This window comes from Hyperolius riggenbachi, chromosome 3 (genome assembly GCF_040937935.1).
Source record: "Hyperolius riggenbachi isolate aHypRig1 chromosome 3, aHypRig1.pri, whole genome shotgun sequence".
NCBI lineage: Eukaryota > Metazoa > Chordata > Amphibia > Anura > Hyperoliidae > Hyperolius > Hyperolius riggenbachi.
This window is the reverse complement of record NC_090648.1, coordinates 385893329-385914067: the sequence shown is the minus strand read 5'-3', so window position 1 is coordinate 385914067 and position 20739 is coordinate 385893329. Positions and strand designations below refer to the sequence as shown.

The following is a 20739-nucleotide window of genomic DNA, read 5'->3' as shown; positions in this document are numbered from 1 at the left end:
GCAGAGATCGGTGTAGCGCTAACGAGATGGTGCGCAGTGCGCACACAAAGACCCTAGCTGACGCTGACTGACGGTGTCCCTATACACAGACTACAGTACAGTAGAATTCAGCGAATACACAATACAAGTAATATAAACAACTAGCCAACCCGCGTCGTAGCATACGCCGCATCTATCTGCTCAACCTTGAAGCAGGAAGAAGTAGGCTTTCCATGAGAAAATGTATGCGTGCTCAAACACCAAGTTTAACCCTAGCAAGTCTGGCTTTGCAAATCCGGCCTAATTGGCTATTCATGAGGCAATGCTCATGCAAATATGCATTTGCTTTCGCATGCCAAACTATGCAGGGTCAAAAAACCAATACTGCAAAGTGCTCTCTCGCTGCCTGGGAACCACAGCGGCACCCCGGAGTGGGAGGCTGGGTGGCGCAGCCGCCCCCCCCCCCCCCAAGCGTGGCCAGCGCTGGGGAGAGCCGTCCGCACCCACCTCCTAATATTAAAAACAGCCACTTACCTTAACGTCCATTGGGTTCTGCTACATGCGCATTAATTTTCTCATGGAAAGCATTTTGTGCAGTTTGTATCCTTTGGAGGCAGGTGGTGGATGGCTTGCTCCGGTGGTGTGAGCCCTGGAGTGAGTGCGCCTGTCCCCCCCCCCCCCCCCCTCTGGAGTGCTGTATGTAAGCCAGCCCTGAGCTCTAAAGCTCGGGGTGACCCATGCTTCTCTCCTTTCTCATGTGGTGCCCCCAAATTAATGCGCATGTAGCAGAACGCAATGGACGTTAAGGTAAGTGCCTGTTTTTAATATTGGGAGATGGGTGCAGACGGCTCTCCCCGGCGCTGGCCACACTTGGGGGGGGGGGGTCGTCCACGCCACCCAACCTCCCCCTCCGGGGTGCCGCTGTGGTTTCCAGGCAGTGAGAGAGCCTGGGACCCTGCGGTCCCCCCAGTTGTATAAAAAGGGGGCATTGGGAATCCTCCCCGTGGCGCTCCTGGAGGCCTGGAGCAAACCAAAAACTGCTAGCAGATCCGCAAAATGCTAGCAGATTTTGAAACGCTTTTTCTTATTTTTCTGTAGCATTTCACCTAGCATTTTGCGGTTTTGTAAAGAGTTTTTGGTGTAGTAGATTTCATGTACTGTTACAGTAAAGCTGTTACTGAACAGCTTCTGTAACAAAAACGCCTGCAAAACCGCTCTGAACTGCCGTTTTTCAGAGCGGTTTGCGTTTTTCCTATACTTTACGTTGGAGGCAGAAACGCCTCCGCAATCCAAAAAATGCCTCACCTCGGGAGTATGCGTTTCAGCAAAACGCCTCCCGCTCTGGTGTGCACCAGCCCATTGAAATACATTACCCAAGCGTATCCGCAGCCGCAAGTGGATCGCAAAACGCTGCCGAACCGCTCTGGTGTGCACTAAGCCGCATAGTGCTAATGCAGCATGTAGCAGGGTGACTGCTTTGTGGTATTGGTTTGTGCATGCATTTGCATGAGCATTGCCTCATGAATAGCCAATTAGGCCAGATTTGCAATGTCAGACTTGCTAGGGTAAGGCCTCTTTTCCATGGACTGTGAATAGGCAGTGAAATGGCTCTCAAACTCTCACAACTGCTCACTACTGCCTGGTAACTGCTCACTGCTGCCTGGTAACTGCTTGCTTCTGCCTGGTAACTGCTTGCTGCTGCCTGGTAACTGCTTGCTGCTGCCTGGTAACTGCTTGCTGCTGCCTGGTAACTGCTTGATGCTGCCTGGTAACTGCTTGCTGCTGCCTGGTATCTGCTCACTGCTGCCTGTTAACTGCTTGTTGCTGCCTGGTATCTGCTTACTGCTGCCTGGTAACTGCTTGCTGCTGCCTGGTAACTGCTTGTTGCTGCCTGGTATCTGCTCACTGCTGCCTGGTAACTGCTTGCTGCTGCCTGGTAACTGCTTGTTGCTGCCTGGTATCTGCTCACTGCTGACTGATAACTGCTTGCTGCTGCCTGGTAACTGCTTGTTGCTGCCTGGTATCTGCTCACTGCTGCCTGGTAACTGCTTGCTGAGCACACAGCTCAACAGTCCGTGGAAAAGAGGCCTTAAACTTGGTGTTTGAGCACGCATAAATTTTCTCATGCAAAGTACTTCTTCTTCTTGTTTGAAGGTTGAGGCACTTAGTCTATTATATATATAGATAGGACGGGTGTAGCACTAACGAGAGGGTGCGGACAGCGCAGACGTGCACTGCGCACACAAATACCCTAGGTAACGCGGTGACGGACGGTCCCTATACACAGACTAGAGTACACTACAGTACTAACTAAACAATAGAAGAATCTAGCTAAACAATAGAACAGGTGTGACTAGATTACAGAAAGCAGATACAGGACAGGTATAGCAGTAAAGCTGGGCCTTGCTAACTACAAAATAGTACAATAATCTATCTAACACAGAAGTAGTACAGGAGTAGAGTAGGACAGGTGAGAGCACAGGTAACTAGAGACTAGAGCACAGAGCAGGGCAGGCTGCCTTGCCTAGGCACAGGGCCTAGCTGCTGCCGCTGCAGCAGCACCAGTGACAGTCTCCCTCCCTAGTCCCTAATCACACAAACTAAACTGCCTAACATAGAATCTATCTACAATACAAAGCAATACAGGTGAATATCAAGTGTTGGAGTGTAAAAACGCTTGGTGTATTGAGCAATAAATGCACTTGCACAGACAAAAAGCACTGGAGCAGTCTCTCAGTACAGTCAGTCAGTAAGTCGCAAACAGGACGAGTGAGGCAACATGGCGCCCGCTATTTGTAGAGGGGGGCTTGGCCAGGCTCCCCCTCTGTGATTGGCTGCAGTCAGAGGGCTGGGAGCCCTCTGATTCGCTTGTGAGGACTCGAGGTGACGTCTGACGTGATGCTATCCGAGTTGATGACGCTATCCGAGCTCGGATAGCTAGGATATCTCCGGATAGCTGATTGCTATCCGAGTGCGCTCGGATAGCACAGCCCGGATAGCTAATACTATTCGAGCTCGGTATTCGAGCTCGAATAGTAAAAAAAGAGCTAGGATATCCGAGTATCTCGGATATCCTAGCTCGGATGAGCATCACTGATCTGAGGAATATTAATCTGTTATCAGCGCAAATGTGGCATTTATCGGTTTTGAATTACAGCGTTTTATAAGTTTAAACCTAAATCTCTCTCCGAGGGAATGAACTGTGATTGGTTTGTAATTCAGAGGGGGTAGGCAATGCCACACCCCAAACCAGCTTCATCAAAAGTAGAGATGGCCCGAACCTCCTTTTTTCGGTTCGTGAACTTCCGCAAAAGGTTCGGTTCGCGCAAACTTTCGCGAACCGCAATAGACTTCAATGGGGATGCGAATTTTGAAAACTAGAAACATTTATGCTGGCCATAAAAGTAATGGAAAAGATGTTTCAAGGGGTCTAACACCTGGAGGGATGCATGGATGAGTGGGATAGATGCCAAAAGTCCCGGGGAAAAATCTGGATTTGACGCAAAGCAGCGTTTTAAGGGCAGAAATCACATTGAATGCTAAATTGCAGGACTAAAGTGCTTTAAAACATCTTGCATGTGTATACATCAATCAGGTGTAATTAGAGTACTGCTTCACACTGACACACCAAACTCACTGTGTAACGCACTGCAAACAGCTGTTTGCATAGTGACGGCCGTAGTGGACTGGTGCGCACCATAGCTATAGCGGTTTTCAAGCCCATATGGTCGCGCGGGCTGTGGTAGCTCAATGATCGAACAACAGTGACTGTCCAGCTGATCAAATTTGGTCTGTCCACAATGAAGCAACAACCTTATTATCTTCTTGTATGTAGGTAGGCATAGGTAGGTGCCCCAGTATAGGTAGGTAGGCATAGGTAGGTGCCCCAGTAGTTAGCTAGCCATAGGTAGGAGTCCCAGTATAGGTAGGTAGACATAGGTAGGAGTCCCAGTAGAGGTAGGTAGGCATAGGTAGGTGTCCCAGTATAGGTAGATAGGCATAGATAGGTGCCCCAGTAGTTAGCTGGGCATAGGTAGGAGTCCCAGTATAGGTAGGTAGGCATAGGTAGGTGTCCTAGTATAGGTAGGTAGGCATAGGTAGGTGCCCTAGTACAGGTAGGTAGGCATAGGTAGGTGCCCTAGTATAGGTAGGTAGGTAGGTAGGCATAGGTAGGTGTCCCAGTATAGGTAGATAGGCATAGGTAGGAGTCCCAGTATAGGTAGGTAGGCATAGGTAGGTGTCCCAGTATAGGTAGTTAGGCATAGGTAGGAGTCCCAGTATAGGTAGGTAGGAGTCCCAGTATAGGTAGGTAGGCATAGGTAGGTGTCCCAGTATAGGTAGATAGGCATAGGTAGGTGCCCCAGTAGTTAGCTAGGCATAGGTAGGAGTCCCAGTATAGGTAGGTAGGCATAGGTAGGAGTCCCAGTATAGGTAGGTAGGCATAGGTAGGAGTCCCAGTATAGGTAGGTGGGCATAGGTAGGTGTCCCAGTATAGGTAGATAGGCATAGGTAGGTGCCCCAGTAGTTAGCTAGGCATAGGTAGGTGTCCCAGTGTAGGTAGGTAGGCATAAGTAGGTGCCCTAGTATAGGTAGGTAGGCATAGGTAGGTGTCCCTGTATAGGCAAGTTGGTGCCTCAGTAGTTAGGTAGGCATGGGTAGGAGACCCAGTATAGGTAGGTGGGCATAGGTAGGTGCCCTAGTATAGGTAGGTAGGCATAGGTAGGTGCCCTAGTATAGGTAGGTAGTCATAAGTAGGTGCCCTAGTATAGGTAGGTAGTTATGCATAGGTAGGTGTCCCCGTATAGGTAAGTAGGTGCCCCAGTAGTTAGGTAGGCATAGGTAGGTGTCCCAGTATAGATAGTTAGGCAGGGCCTGGCTGGCACAGTGATAGCAATTACCAAGGTCCAGCTGCAACAGATAGGGCTGTATAATGCAGTGTCAGTGGGCAACACAAAAAAACATCAGGAGAACATCAGCTCTCAAAAGAGCTGTTGAGGGGTGCTATTTTAGCAATAACAATCAGCCAGGCGCAAGCTAACAAGTCTACAAGAGCCTAACTAATCTTTCCCTATGAAAGTCTGCCAGCAGCTGTCCCTTCACTAATTAATGCAAGCACACGAGTGAGTGTAATAGCCAGCGCTGCCTGCCTTTTATAAGGGGGGGAGTGGCTCTAGGAGAGAGTGTAGCCTAATTGGCTACAATGTGCCTGCTGACTGTGATGTAGAGGGTCAAAGTTGACCCTAATGGTGCACTATGGGGGCAAACCGAACTTCTGGAAAAGTTTGCGTTCCACGGCGAACGCGAACCACCGGAAGTTCACCTGGAACCGTTCGCCGGCGAACCGTTCGGGCCATCTCTAATCAAAAGCACATTGCCAGCAGGCGAACCTCAGTCCTCCCCTGTGTACCATCACTGGATCAAGCCAGCCAGAGGACCACGTGGCTGGCGGCCATTTTCCTGAACCGAAACAAAGGACATTTTCCACGTGCTCAGATTTTCCCAGAAAGGACATATTTCCACGAACTTAAGTATTTTATTCCCTTTTTATTTTTTCATACTGCGCTATTATTTGTCTCTATAATTGTTGATTTTAACGATTTTCTGTATATATTAATTATTTATATTGCTTTTATAATAAACGACGCTAACGTCATTTATTTGTTCGCCTGCCCCTATTATTCAGCAACACAAAACTGAAACCTGGCTTCTGAAGAGTCGCTACTATTGTTGATAGCTAGATAAAATAGAGTGTGTTTAACCGTTTTCTACTTGCAGGTCTAGGGTCAGTCAGTCAGTGGGTTCCTCTGTCCCATGGTAACAGAGGTGGTGGCCGTTATACCCTGAAATTGTGTGTAAGAGCTGGTCCACACTAGACACAGTTGCAGGACGGACACTGCAGTCCGGATCAGGGTAAGTACCCACCGTACTGCAAACTGATGAAAGTGCATCAGTTTTGCATCAGTTTCCGTTCAGGTTTTTCCCTGATAGAAAACGTCTCCATCATTAAGAAGGAGTGGGAGGATTTTTTGGGCCAATCATAATGCTCAGGTTATCCGTTTTAACATCCGTTTTTTGCCTGTGGAGCTGGAGATGCGTTTTCTATTTGCTTTCACTACCCCCTGCGTGTATCCGTGGTCCTGATCCGTTGCGTGAAAATGCAGCAGATCCGGACCTTCCGTTCAGGTTTTGAAAACGGATCCCCGCAAACGCAGATGGATCCGTTTTTTACTTGGGTGAGGCTGGCTGCTATTATCAACATTAGTATCCGGGACTCCGTTTTTCATCCGGTTTGAAAAACGCAGCCACGGATACGTTTCCGGACCTAGTGTGGACTAGCTCTAATTTGTATTACCGTAACTCACAGGCTCCCTTCTAGTCGTTCTGCTGCCAAAATCCCAGCGGTTTCTGCGCACCGATTGCGACCACAGATTGCATGGTCTGTGTGCTGAAACCGATTGGAAGGCATTGTGCCATCCGGCCACTAGGTGGTTTGTGACAGTGTTTGGCAGCATTTGGGATCTTTGTGTTGTGCTGAAAATAGCGCTATCAAATTAGCACTGTCGAGAAACAAACTAATTAGTTGGTGTTGTAGCTGAATGCAATATATTTTTTATATATAAAGAGAGACAGTGTAGCCAGTAACCCTCCCCAAAAGTTCTATTTTATTTGGCATGGAAATGTCCGGGAATTACAAGATCATGTGCCAAGCAGATCTGGAAAATCTTTGTGAAATGCAGGGCATTGATATCCGCCGCAAGAACAAACAGGACATGATAACAGACATGTATTAATGGGATACCCAGTAACTGCGGGAGTGGGATGTGTCCGCTGAGGTGAACACCAGCCCATCTGACTCGAGTCGAGGGGAACCAGAGACTGAAGATCCTATGTGTACAGAGGTTGAGCATCCTGCGGGCCCTGCTGCAACCAGGGCCGTGCAGAGGGTCCTTAAGTGGGGGTGCTCAAATTTAAAAAAGGGGCTTGACAATGCTTTCCCCCGCATGCCTCCCCCCTCCTCGTTTCTGGCTAGGGGGTATTGATTGTCATGCTGCTGAATGCAGATGATGGGTGCCATGTGGGTTCTGGCTATGGTTGGGTATCGAGCGCCATGCGGGTGTTGATTGCAAGTACTTAGTGCCATGTGAGTTCTGGGTGTAAGTGCTGAGTGTCATGTGGGTTCTGGCTATGGTTGGGTATTGAGTGTCATGCGGGTGTTGATTGCAAATACTTAGTGCCATGTAAGATCTGGGTGCATGTACTCGATGTCATGTGGGCGCTGGGTGTAGGTACCGGATGTGACATGGGTGCGAATACTTGGTGCTATGCCTGTACTGGGTGATGGCTATGGGTGGGCTTTGGGCATCACATGGGTTTTGAATGCAGGTACTTTGGGTGCAGGTACGGGTTAAGTGGGTGCTTGGTGCAGATAGTGGGGGCCATGTGCAGTGGCGTAGCTAAGGAGCTGTGGGCCCCGATGCAAGTTTTACAATGGGGCCCCCCAAGCACTCTATACATAACAATTGATACGGCGCACCAAAACCTGCCAATGGCAACTACAGTGTCAGAGGTGCAAGAAGGGGATGAAGAACAGTTTGTTAATGATTACTACTATTCAAAGGATCTATAGAAGTGATTATTATGAGCACAGGACCAATAGAGAGCTAATACTGTAGTTGAGGGAGAGCCCTTCGGGGCCCCTATGGCCCAAGGGCCCCGATGCGGTCGCTACCTCTGCACCCCCTATTGCTACGCCCCTGGCCATGTGGAAGCTGTGTGCAGGTGTGAGTACTGGGTGCAATTTTAGGCCTGGGCGCAGATACTTGGTGTCATGTGAGTGTGAGTACTGGGTGCCAGCTATGAGGGGAAGGGGTGGCTGATGGGAAAAGTAGAGGTCAGTGTGGGTGCTGCAGGGAGGGGCAGGGCCATGCAGAGGATCCTCAAGGGGGTGGTGCTCAAATTTGAAATCGATAAATCGTGCTAAATTGTGTATGTAATACCCCCTCTCCAGAAAGCATAAGGCAGTCTTAACCGCCCCCCCCCCCCCCACACACACACACGTACACCTTTATAGCAGTATCAGGCAGACTTTGTGTCTCCTTCCAACCAACTCTTTTAGTGCTACCACCCTCAAATCAGCAGTGATAGGTGCCCACTGTTAATGGGTTAGAGTGGGCACAGTGGAGCCCACAGTGGAGGCACAGACTCACCTTTCATTACTGGGACCTCTGTCCCTCTTGATCAGCACCCAAGCCTCTTTTCAGGCAAAGAAGTGGTTACCAATATGCAGTTGTTGCTAAGCATTAGTAGATGCAAAACTGCAGTAAGTGCCAAGGTGCAGTGGGTGCCCAGATGCAGTAGATGGTAAGACGCAAAGGTTCACTTTGTGCTAAGTTGCAGTGGGTGCCGAGATGCCAAAGTAAAGTCTGTGTCAAGCTGCTTTGGGTACCAAGGTCCAGTTTGTATTGGGTGTTTATTTTCAGTGGGTGCTATGCAGTATTGGGTGCTGAATGAGTAGCAGATGGTGATTAACAATAGTGGGTGCTAATTGGTAAAGGGAGCCATGTGAGTGTTGGACATGAGTGAGTAGGGAGTGTCATGTGTGGTCTGGATGTGTGCCATGGGAGAGTACTGAGTCTCATATGGGTTCGGACCAATGATGGGTACTGGGTGCTATTTGGGTGCTGGCCATGGACGGGTACTAGGTGCATATAATGGCTTTGGAACTTGATGATATGTGAGTACTATGCCATGTGGGTGCTGATTATGGCGGTATGTGGGTCTTAGGTGCAAATACTGAGTGCCAAGTGGGTACTGGGAGTGAGTACATGGTGACATATGGGTGATGGGTGCTGGCTAGTGGGGTATTTGTTGTCATGTGGGTGCTAAAGACAGATGCTGGGTGCAATTGGGTGCCCGTTACATTGCCTGCTGCCACACGTCACTCCTCCTCCTGCTGCTGCTGTAGTTAACCTCCTGCTGTCGGTGTTCCCGCAACCAGGGTCCACAGAATTATGAGCTGCTCAGGCGCGGAGCTAGGGGGGTCGGGGTAGGACAAGTGCCCCGGGGCGCCTGGTCCCCAAGGGCGCCCAGCTGAGCTTCAGGGGTTTTTTTTTTGTTTTGTTTTTTTTGCGGGGGGTGAGAGGAGCAGCGCAGAGAAGAGGGAGAGCTGTGCGGACGGTGGGGAAGGGGGGGCCATCTCCCCCCTCCTTCCCTCACCTTAGGTGCTCTCCCTCCCTCGCTGTCCCCTCCAATGTCCGGGTGGCTGGCAGCGGCGGGCGAAACTCGCCTCCGTCTCGCTCCAGCGCCGGCCGGAAGTTCGGGTGCGCAGCCGCTGCTCTGGTCTGGACCAGACCAGAGTAGTGGCAGATCCATCCGGCGCTGCGACGAGACGGAGGTAAGTTCCGCCCGCCGCTGCCAGCCACCCGGACATTGGAGGGGAGAGCGAGGGAGGGAGAGCAGCGCTGCTCCCCTCCTGCTGGGGAGGGGGACACCTGGCTACCTACTCTGGGCACATATACCCCTAACTACATATACTGGGCATATACCCCTGGCTACCTACTCTGGGCACATATACCCCTGGCTACCTACTCTGGGCACATATACCCCTGGCTACCTACTCTGGGCACATATACCCCTGCCTACATATATTGGGCACATATACCCCTAACTACATATACTGGGCATATACCCCTGGCTACCTACTCTGGGCACATATACCCCTGGCTACCTACTCTGGGCACATATACTCCTAACTACATATACTGGGCATATACCCCTGGCTACCTACTCTGGGCACATATACCCCTAACTACATATACTGGGCATATACCCCTGGCTACCTACTCTGGGCACATATACCCCTGGCTACCTACTCTGGGCACATATACCCCTGCCTACATATACTGGGCACATATACTCCTAACTACATATACTGGGCATATACCCCTGGCTACCTACTCTGGGCACATATACCCCTGCCTACATATACTGGGCACATATACTCCTAACTACATATACTGGGCATATACCCCTGGCTACCTACTCTGGGCACATATACCCCTGGCTACCTACTCTGGGCACATATACCCCTGCCTACATATACTGGGCACATATACCCCTAACTACATATACTGGGTACATATACCCCTGGCTACATATACTGGGCATATATACCCCTGGCTACATATACTGGGCACATATACCCCTGGCTACATATACTGGGCATATATACCCCTGGCTACATATACTGGGCACATATACCCCTGACTATATATACTGGGCACATATTATACCCCTGGCTACATATACTGGGCACATATAACCCTCACTACATATACTGGGCACATATACCTCTGGCTACATATACTGGGCACATATACCCCTGGCTATATATACTGGGCACATATACCCCTGACTATATATACTGGGCACATATACCCCTGGCTACCTGTTCTGTGGACATCTCTACCCCTGGCTACCTGTTCTGGGGACATCTATACTGCTGGCCACCTATTCTGGGGACACCTATAGACCTGGGGCTACCTATTTTTGGGGAAGCACTGCTGTCAGATTGAGTGTATTTTGGGGAACTGCTGCCAGATGAGAGGTTTCTATCATATTAAGGGGGCATTCTGCCTATTTATGTGAAATGCTGTCTATTTATGTGCCTCATGACTGCTGAATTTGTCTTGTTGGGGGCCTCATGGTTACTGAATTTGTCTTGTTGGGGGCCTCATGATTTGTTGGGGGCCTCAAGATCGCTGAATTTGTCTTGTTAGAGGCCTCATGATTGCTGAATTTGTCTTGTTAGGGGCTTCATGATTGCTGAATTTGTCTTGTTGGGGGCCTCAGGATTGCTAAATTTGTCTTGTTGGGGGCCTCATGATTGCTGAGTTGGTCATGTTGGGGGCCTCATGTTTGCTCATGATTGCGGAATTTGTCTTGATAGGGGGGCTCATGATTGCTGAATTTGTCTTGGAACATGCTGGAAGGTACATACTGAGGGAGGGTGGGTGAGCGTGAGCCTGCTAACTTCCATGTACATTTGAAGGGGCATGACCAAATGTGGAGCACCCATAACCACGCCCACATTTGGTCACGACCCTTCACCTTAGGGGGCGCATTAATAGTCTTTGTCCCCGGGCGCTGAAAACCCTAGCTACCCCTTTGGAGCTGCTGCCATGCGCCACTAGCTATTACGCCACTACAATAGCTACATTTTGTTGTAAAAAGAAAAAATTCGGAGGTGTCTGGGTTGAAAACTGCTGTCCCAGTTGTGCATTGGGCACAATGTGGGCTGCACGACTGCTGTCCGGAACCTTCTGCTGTTGGTGTTTATTTACAGCCATGGTACCAATGCTAGGTACCATGGCCCCGTTACATTGCCTGCTGCCAGACGTCACTCCTCCTCCTGCTGCTGCTGCTGCTGTATTTATCCTCCTGCTGTCTGTGTTCCCACCGCCAGGGTCCACAGAATTATGCTCTGCTGCCATGCGCCACTAGCTATTACTTCACTCCAATAGCTACATTTTGTTGTAAAAAGAAAAACTGTGCTGTCCCAGTTGTGCATTGGGCACAATGTGGGCTGCACGACTGCTGTCCGGAACCTCCTGCTGTTGGTGTTTATTTACAGCCGTGGTACCAATGCTAGGTACCATGGCCCGTTACATTGCCTGCTGCCAAACGTCACTCCTCCTCCTCCTGCTGCTGCCACTGTGTTTAATCTCCTGCTGTCTGTGTTCCCACCACCAGGGTCCACAAAATTATGCGCTGCTGTCATGCGCCAATAGCTTTACGCCACAAATTTAGCTATGCTGTTGAAGAAAACAGTTGAGTTCTGTAAGGGAAAAAACATTGTGGGTACAAGAGGAAGAATATGAACACAAAAGAAAAAAAAAGATGGTGGTGGTGAAGAAGAAGAAGAACCAGGTGAAGAAGAAGAAGAACCAGGGGAAGAAAAAGAAGAAGAACCAGGTGAAGAAAAAGAAGAAGAACCAGGTGAAGAAGAAGAAGAAGAAGAAGAAGAAGAACCAGGTGAAGAAAAAGAAGAAGAAGAAGAACCAGGTGAAGAAGAAGAAGAACCAGGTGAAGAAAAATAAGAAGGAGAACCAGGTGAAGAAAAAGAAGAAGAGGAACCAGGTGAAGCAGAACCAGATGATGATGAAGAAGAAGAAGAACCAGATGATTGAAACAGAGGAAGAACCAGATGATGATGAAGAAGAAGAACCAGATGATGATGAAGAAGAAGAACCAGATGATGATGAAGAAGAAGAACCAGATGATGATGCTGATGAAGGAGAAGAAGAAGAAGAACCAGGTGAAGAAGAAGATAATAAAACCAAGTGAAGATGAACCAGAAGAAGAAGAAGAAGAACCAGGTAAAGAAGGAGAAGAACCAGGTGCCAGTGAAGAAGAAGATGATGGTGATGAATGATGACGACGAGAAAGAAGATGGTAAAACAGAAAAAGAAGACGGTAAAGAAAAAGATGGAGAGAAGAAAAAGAAGAAGGTGAAAACGGTGAAGAAGAATAAGCAAGAAATGCAGAAAAAAAGTTTTCCATCAGATTTCTTTTTTCTTTCTTTTTTTTTTTACATTACACCTATTTCATTGTGATTTCCCTTTAAAAAAAAATTGGCTTGAAGGCCATCCGAATTCGTGATCACGACTATTACCCGAATTCAAGTAGCTATCACGAGTCGAATTCGAATTCTAATCGAATTCGATGGGCGTGATCAAGGCCGAATCCGAATTTGACCCGGACCCGAATTCGAATGTACTCGAATCGAATTTGGGTACATTCGAGCACCACTGCTGACAAGCCTTTTTCCAGATGCCCGAAACAATCGGAAAGGGGCTTCATCTGAGAATATGACTTTGCCCCAGTCCTCAGCTGTCCATTCATCATACTTTCTGCAGAAGATCAATCTGTCCCTGATGTCTTTTTGGGAAAGAAGTGGCTTCTTTGCTGTCCTTCTTGACGCCAGGCCATCTTCCAATAGTCTTCACCTCACTGTGCGTGCAGATGCGCTCACACCTGCCTGCTGCCAGTCCTGAGCAACCTCTGCACTGGTTGCACTCTGATCCTGCAGCTGAATTCTCTTTAGGAGACAATCCTGGTGCTTGCTGGACTTTCTTGGACGCCCTGAGGCCTTCTTAACAAGAATTGAACCTCTTTCCTTGAAGTTCTTGATGATCCTGTAAATTGTTGATTTAGATGCAATCTTAGTAGCCACAATATCCTTGCCTGTGAAGCCATTTTTATGCAACGCAATGATAGCTGCATGCGTTTCTTTTCTGGTCACCATGGTTAACAATGAAAGAGCAATGATTTCAAGCATCACCCTCCTTTAGTTTTAACATGTCAAGTCTGCCATTCTAACCCAATCAGCCTGACAAAATGATCTCCAGCCCTGTGCTCGTCAACATTCTCACCTGAGTTAACAAGACAATTAATGAAATGATCTCAGCAGGTCCTTTAATGTCAGCAATGAAATGCAGTGGAAAGGTTTTTTTCTGATTCAATTAATTTTCATGGCAAAGAAGGATTATGCAATTCATCTGAACACTCTTCATAACATTCTGGAGTATATGGAAAGGAAATTGCTATTATAAAAACTTAAGCAGCAACTTTTCTAATTTCCAATATTTTTGACAGTCTCAAAACTTTTGGCCAGGACTGTATGAGTCCATCTCCTTACTCGTATATTCTCCTCCGTTTCCTGAACTAGCCCTGATCCTAGCAGGTGGATGTATACAAGAGGCCTACCTATACTCATCTGCTAAGAAGAAGTTTATGAATGTGTTTTGTCACTGAACTTTTTTATCCATATGATTTAATACAAATATTTCTTAAAAAGAACTTGATTGGTGTCTGGAGGATTTCTTTACAGTTAAAGTGTTCTGGAGGTGTTACACAGTGCCTAGCACACAGATAACAATGCTGTGTTCCTTTTTTTCTTTCCCTGCCTGAAAGAGCTAAATAACAGGTATGTAAGTGGCTGACTCAGTCCTGACTCAGACAGGAAGTGACTACGGTGTGACCCTCACTGATAAGAAATTCCAACTATAAACACTTTCCTAGCAGAAAATGGCTTCTGAGAGCAAGAAAGAGATAAAAAGGGGAATTTCTTATCAGTGAGGGTCACACTGTAGTCACTTCCTGTCAAGAAGGAGTCAGCCACTTACATACCTGATATTTAACTCTTCCAGGTAGAGAAAGAAAAAAAGGAACACCGCATAGTTATTTGTGTGCTAGGCATTGTACATACCCATGTCTATCTCATCATGAACCATGTCACTTCTGGTATCCTTTAAGGAATTTTGGTTCACTTTTCTTTGCATCGCTTTAGTTCATTGAGGCTGTTAAGCATACACTTTTGCATAGCTCTCCAAGGGTCCTGCCACAAAAATCAGACTTGATTCTTTTCTTTTTCAGCCATTTTGTTGAGGAATTTGTGGCGTTTTTTGAATCATTGTTCTGTTGTGTGACCCAACTTCAGCCAAGATTTAGCTGATGACCTCACTATTGACTCCAGAATATTTTGGTATACAGAAAAGTTGATAATCCACTCAATGACTGCAAGGTGTGCAGGTACTACAGCTGCAAAATAAGCCCAAATCATCATGTTTCTACCACCGTGCTTGACAGTTGGTATGAGGTCGGTGTTGGTGTTTAGGATCACTTAAATATTTTTTACGAGTTGATTCTAACCTTCATTCTTTGTTTCAAGAGTGAATAAACCTATTTAATTTAGCCTTCCCCCATAACTGAAATTTCATGTCCCTTATTATATTGCTGCCGCTCTCTGTAATCCTTCCATGCAGTTATTCCGTAATCTCTATGAGCTTCTCCTGCAGAGTTGTACTGCTATTGTGTAAATGTGGAGTAGGATGATACCAAATCCCACTCTACTTCCATGTGCTTTTAATATGGTCATTTGGAAAGGTAATTTGGTCTGAAAAAGTTACTCAATTCTCTCATTACTTGGAGTGTGAGTTGCTGTAAGAGTTACTTACTTTTTTCATAACTTGGATGTTGGTAAGATGCTGGTAAAGGTTTCTGCACTTCTCCTCTGCAATGATACAAAACGCATTTTCAGCAACTGGCTTAAATATTTAATATGTATATCAATTCATTAACTTCAGATATAGTTTTAATGTTTAGCTTCACAATTTCCTTTTCATAAGGGCTTGGCCATTCTATTCAGGATCTGCCCTGGCGCCTCCCTCCAACTAGCATACAGATCTGTATGTAGTATCTAAACCAAACAATTTGATCTTTGTTTAGGGCTTGTGCACACATTCATGTTGCTTGCCATGTGTTGCAGGGTTGACCCCATTCATCTACACAGAATGGGACAGCACTGAGTTAGGGCTGGTGCACACCGAGCGGCTTTTTGGGCGTTTTCAGAACCGCTTGCGGCTGCGGATCTGCTTGGTCAATGTATCTCAATGGGGTGGTGCACACCAGAGCGGCAGGCGTTTTGCAGAAACGAAAAATGCCTGGGTGAGGCATTTTTTGGATTTCGGATGCGTTTCTGCCTCCAATGTTAAGTATAGGAAAAACGCAAAACGCCTGTAAAACCGCTTGATCAAGTGGATTTTGATGCGGATGCGGATGCGTTTTTTTCAAGAATGCGCACTTCCAGGTCAAAGTGTGCTTCCTGTGTGGCAGATTTGCATGAGGGATTTTAGACTGCGCAGGAGGAAGATGGCAGCAAAGTGGTTTACCACAGAAAACCTGATAATTAAGATTGAAAACAGCCCAGAACTTTATGACAAGTCTTTGCCTGGATATAAAGACCACCAAAGGGCTCATGAAATCTGGAGCAACATTGCAAAAGATTTTCTTGGAGAAAAATGGAATACTTTGAGCCAAAAGGGCAAGGATTCTAAGAGTAAGTATATGTGTACAGAATTGTTGTATTTTATTGATTTCATGCAGCACTTTGCAGACAATATATCATCACCCCTCCACTAAATGAGTAATTAAACAATTAGAAATTTCATTATCACAGGTCTCTGGCAAAGCTGTTCTCTCTATAGCCATCTCTCCTTATAAACAGCAGGTACATGTGTGTGTATGTACTCACATGTATTATTAGGGCGCTATTTGCCACTTTAGAGTGTCATGAATGATATAGACATACAACACGGTTTCAAGAATGTTTATTTGCACAATAATACTGATCTCGTCATGTAAGTAAATAGCAGCCTGCAGGTTTTTTAGTTCTTACAGTTATGGCACAAAATAATCAGCTAATTTGTCTCTGTTGTGAATGGCAGAAATGGGACCACGTAAAGTAGCTGGTGGTAAAGTGACAAGAGCACTGTTTGAAAGATCCCCCTCTTCCTCCTCTATGGTCATGCTATCTAGTGTTCTCACATAATTATGCAAAATACATGTTGCCTTCACCACTATTATAGCATACTTTGGTTGCATTTTTATAGCAGTGTGATAAATGCGCCATTTGTTTGCCAGAATTCCAAAAGCACATTCTACTACTTGTCTGGCTTTGGTCAGGCGGTTATTAAAGACTACTTTCTTATGAGTCATATCTCTCTGTGCATACGGTCTCATAACATGCTCAGACAGTGCAAAGGCCTCATCAGCCACAAACACACAGGGGTAAGGTGGTTCTACAGTGTCAGGCCAGGGGCGTGGTGGTGGTAAAGTCATCTGGCCTGTGCGAAGCTTCACGCCAAATCGACTGTGCTGGAAGACTGAGGAATCATGGGAACTTCCGTAAGCCCCAACATCCACATAGATAAATTTCAAATTAGGATCCACAACAGCCATGAGCACTAGTGAAAAGAATTTTTTATAATTGTAATAGAGACTGCCAGTGAATGCAGGCATAACCAGTCTGACATGTTTCCCATCCACTGCTCCAAGGCAGTTAGGGAAATCATGTTTCTCCCAAAAAAGCTGCATGTTAGCCTCCCACATAGGTACGTCAGGAGTTGGCATAAATTCCGGTTGAAGTACTTTCCAGATCAATTTGCAGGTGTCCAAAACTAAGTATCGGATTGTACTTCTTCCCATGAGGAATTGGTAGTGAAGTGCTGCATATGAATGCCCTGTTGCCAGAAATCTGCAAAAGAAAATAAATAACATGTATGTTTATTTTTATTCCTAGTTGCCCTCCTGCGGACAAGATGGAAGTCGGTCAGAGACAGTTACAAAAAGGAGATTGAAAAGCAATACCATGAATCCAAAAGTGGGTCTGGAAGTTCGCAGCGAACAAAATATAAATATTGTGGCATATTAGAATTTCTAAGAAAACATCATGAACCGGCTGAGTAAGTATGGCGTAAATGTTAACCTATTGCAATGTTTGTCAACTTCGCCAATAGAACAGTGAAGGAAGGAGTAGGCCCACAATGCAATTCAGTAGTGTGGAACACATAATCTGCCATCACTCTACCAAATATATTGGGGGACGTAGCTTAATGTAAGGATGGCATAGGTCCAGTTTAAAATGATTATTACATGACAGGAATGTGGACTGTTCGTTACCCAACATAACAGTTGCCTGACAGTGCTGGTTATATGTTTGGCTGCAGTAGTGTCTGCATCACACATCTGTAACACACATCTACCAAAATCAGTGCTAGTTTACTCAGGCCAGTTTTGCTCTATGCTTGCTCAGGGGCTGTGCCTAAAAGCTATGTACACAAATAATGGGAAAAATAGACAGGCTACTGCTATTGTTTTGCAATGAAAGATGCATCGCATTGTGCCCATATATTTGCTGTGACATCCATGGTCACTATTCCATGAACTAAAGTTGTGCTTTCCCCTTTCCAAAGGACTGAAGATAGCCTACCACCAGATCCTGAGGAGGACGATGTAGAGGTGCCACCTACCACCACCAGTGATGTGGAAGTTGAAGAAGACACTACACAGGATGTTGACACTGCTACACTGGAAGACACTGACTCTACTACCCCAGATCACACACCACACAGCCCAGTGAGTAGTCGGACACGCACAACTGTCAGGTCTAGTAGAGGTGTGAGGGTAGCTACACAAGGCAGGAGAATAGGAAGAGGTATGAGCAGGGCTGAATACGACCAGAAGCTGATTAGTTCAATAGAAAAGGCTGTTGATCATATGGAGAAGCGAGAGGATGAAATGAAACAACTTAAAGAGCCATGCACACAGTATCTTTTAAGTTTGGTGCCACTATTACAAAAAGTGCCTCCTGATAAGCAATGGGCAGCCAGACATGCCATCTCTGAGACCCTGGGGAGATTCTTACTACCTGAGAGCCATGCAGATGACAATGTGCACAACTACTTGCAGCAACCACACCTGCCTGCTTCCAGCCAACAATATAATGCACACCCACAACTCTCTTACCATATGCAACGCATTTATGACCCACCCCACTACCCACCAATGCATATGCATAACATGCCATATGGTCAACAGCCTCATTACTCTATGCCTCCACCTCAGCGCCCTCATCAAGGTATGCGATTTCAAACATCATCTATGCACAGTGACTCTACAGTGTACACTGATTTAACATCGCACAGCCAGCCTCATACAAATGCTGAATCAGGTACACATGCTTACAATCAGGGCCCTGGTAGTATGTGTGATTTGCTATCACAACATGACTAGTTTTTTGTAGTTTTACATTTTATTTTATTGTTCAATGCTCAGATTTGGATCTTAGTTTACATTACCTCAATGTTATGAGGAGTCGCTCAGTTGGTGTGATTGCTAGGCGAAAGTTAGTGTCTTGTCGGCGAAGGGCATCCTTCAGTTTGGCTAAAAGGCCATCAAAACTAGGAAAAAAGAGCATGCTTATCTTTAGATCTACTGTTGTTTGTTGCAGAAACATTTTTCATTTGTGACATATTACTTTTGCTGCTGAAAGCAAAGTATGGACAACACATGTTCAAAATATTCTTTGCACAGAAGAACAAAACATTAAAACGAAAGATTTTGTTCAAACATTGCTTCATTACTGTGTCCCATATGCTGATTGTTGCCATATACTTAATGAAGTATGCACCAGGAGTATGTAAGGTCATAATATACTCCAAATGTTTTGGGTAAACTATGGATATATAATATAGTAGTTACTCCTATAGAAAAATTAGATGGAGGCCTTAGGCATTGAATACATAACACACCAGGATCAAGTATCACAGTTATTTGGTTAGCTTATGTATACACTGGATTGATTATTGTGTTGTTTTTCTGTTTACAGTCAAACACAGTTAACTAAGGGCCAAAAAGTGCTTCCAATTTCATTCCTCCCCAAAATACTTAGCCCCATGATAAAAATAAGTGACAAGTATTCTTACCTGGACACAGACATGCGGGTGTAGCCAAAAAACTTTTCTGGATGGTGCCTCAAATCTCTATATAGGGTCCTAAATTGACCCTTCCGGCGCCGCTCTTGTAGCATGGGATGCACCCAGTATCTCCTTGTCCTTGGCCTACGTCTCATATATGCTGCTACACAGAGCAATAACAGCACATCAGGAAACATTTTCAAAAACAAGTCACTCTTCTCTCCAAACCACAGTGTCACCTCTCCTGAACTAACCCACAATGTTGTTAAGGACCCCACCCTTTTTATATTGGGTTTTTTACTTCAATTGCTCAATGTGCTTCACATGTGTCATCAATATATCGCACTTTAACCCTTTGTTTAAGGTCTTTCTACCTCTTTTCCTGAAAAACGCAAAACGCTTCCAAAAACGCACGCAAAAACGCACGCAAAAAACGCAAAACGCCCCAAAACGCCCCAAAACCGCGCTATCAAAATGACACTAAGCGGTTCAAAAAACGCTAGCGTTTTGCGGATCTGCTTGCGGTTTTTGGTGTGCACCAGCCCTAAGGCATAGAAATGCACGCAGCAGTGTGTTGTCTGAATTCATTGCTGGCTGCACAGCACATAAATCCCCTCAGCTTGCCCCACATGGATTGTAAAAATCAATACCCGTTTCCTCAAGGGCCAGTGTGGAAGTGGGTATTGATTCCAGTGATACATCTGTAGCATGCTGAGGGAAAATCACCCTGGACCTCCACCAGGTATTATGAGACTGTATTAAGATGGACAAAATAGTAGTACCCAGTGTAGTATGCACTATTTATGCACTCCATTCAGTGGTGTAGCAATAGAGGGTGTAGAGGTTGCGACCGCACCGGGGCCCTTGGACCAGTGGGACCCAGAGGAGCCCACCCTTATCCACAGTATTAGCTTTTTATTGGTCTTGTGCTGGTAATAATCACTTTTATAGATGCTTTGAATAGTAGTAATCATTAACAAGCTGTTCTCCATCCCGTTCTTGCACCTCTGACACTGTGGTTGTCCTTGGCCAGTTTTGGTGTACCGTATCACTTGTTATGTATAGAGTGCTTGGGGAGGCCCAATGTAAAACTTGCACTGGGGCCCACAGCTCATTAGCTATGCCACTGACTCAATTTACACCTTATCCAGTACTTTGTATGCTGCTCCATTGCTGATGCACTTTAGATTGGTTATTTATTTCTTATATAACTAGTTTATACTTTATAGATGTTTTACATATTTTTGTATTTTTGCACTGGCATTCTTTTGTATATTGTGAACAATGTCAATTTGAATGCACTTTATGATAATAATTGTTTGTGGAACCCAGGTTCTACATGGAAGTGGTTCTGACTGAACTATGGAAATAATCTATAATATATTTTTGTGATACATTGCCAATTGTGGATGTCTATTATTTGTGTTTTAAAATGTTTTTTATG

General features: G+C 46.0%; 3 protein-coding genes across 5 annotated transcripts in view; 1 reads left to right on the top strand and 2 right to left on the bottom strand.

Moving 5' to 3' along the window:
• LCP2 (lymphocyte cytosolic protein 2) overlaps nucleotides 1-20739 on the bottom strand; it is a 537761-nt gene that overhangs the window by 284454 nt on the left and 232568 nt on the right. For all 3 annotated transcript variants that reach the window (XM_068277396.1, XM_068277395.1, XM_068277394.1), the window contains exon 5: nucleotides 14997-15052. In XM_068277396.1, coding sequence (XP_068133497.1) covers nucleotides 14997-15052 — 56 coding nt within the window. The remainder of the gene's footprint in view (nucleotides 1-14996; nucleotides 15053-20739) is intronic.
• On the top strand, nucleotides 15627-18877 carry LOC137564064 (uncharacterized). The gene is made up of 3 exons (XM_068277388.1): nucleotides 15627-15877; nucleotides 17120-17282; nucleotides 17793-18877. Exons 1-3 carry the CDS (start codon nucleotides 15661-15663, stop codon nucleotides 18610-18612), a joined length of 1200 nt encoding a protein of 399 aa, XP_068133489.1. The 5' UTR covers nucleotides 15627-15660; the 3' UTR covers nucleotides 18613-18877.
• Nucleotides 16133-19672, bottom strand: LOC137564065 (uncharacterized). The gene is made up of 3 exons (XM_068277389.1): nucleotides 19305-19672; nucleotides 18678-18779; nucleotides 16133-17074 (listed from the first exon to the last, which is right to left on the bottom strand). Exons 1-3 carry the CDS (start codon nucleotides 19490-19492, stop codon nucleotides 16219-16221), a joined length of 1146 nt encoding a protein of 381 aa, XP_068133490.1. The 5' UTR covers nucleotides 19493-19672; the 3' UTR covers nucleotides 16133-16218.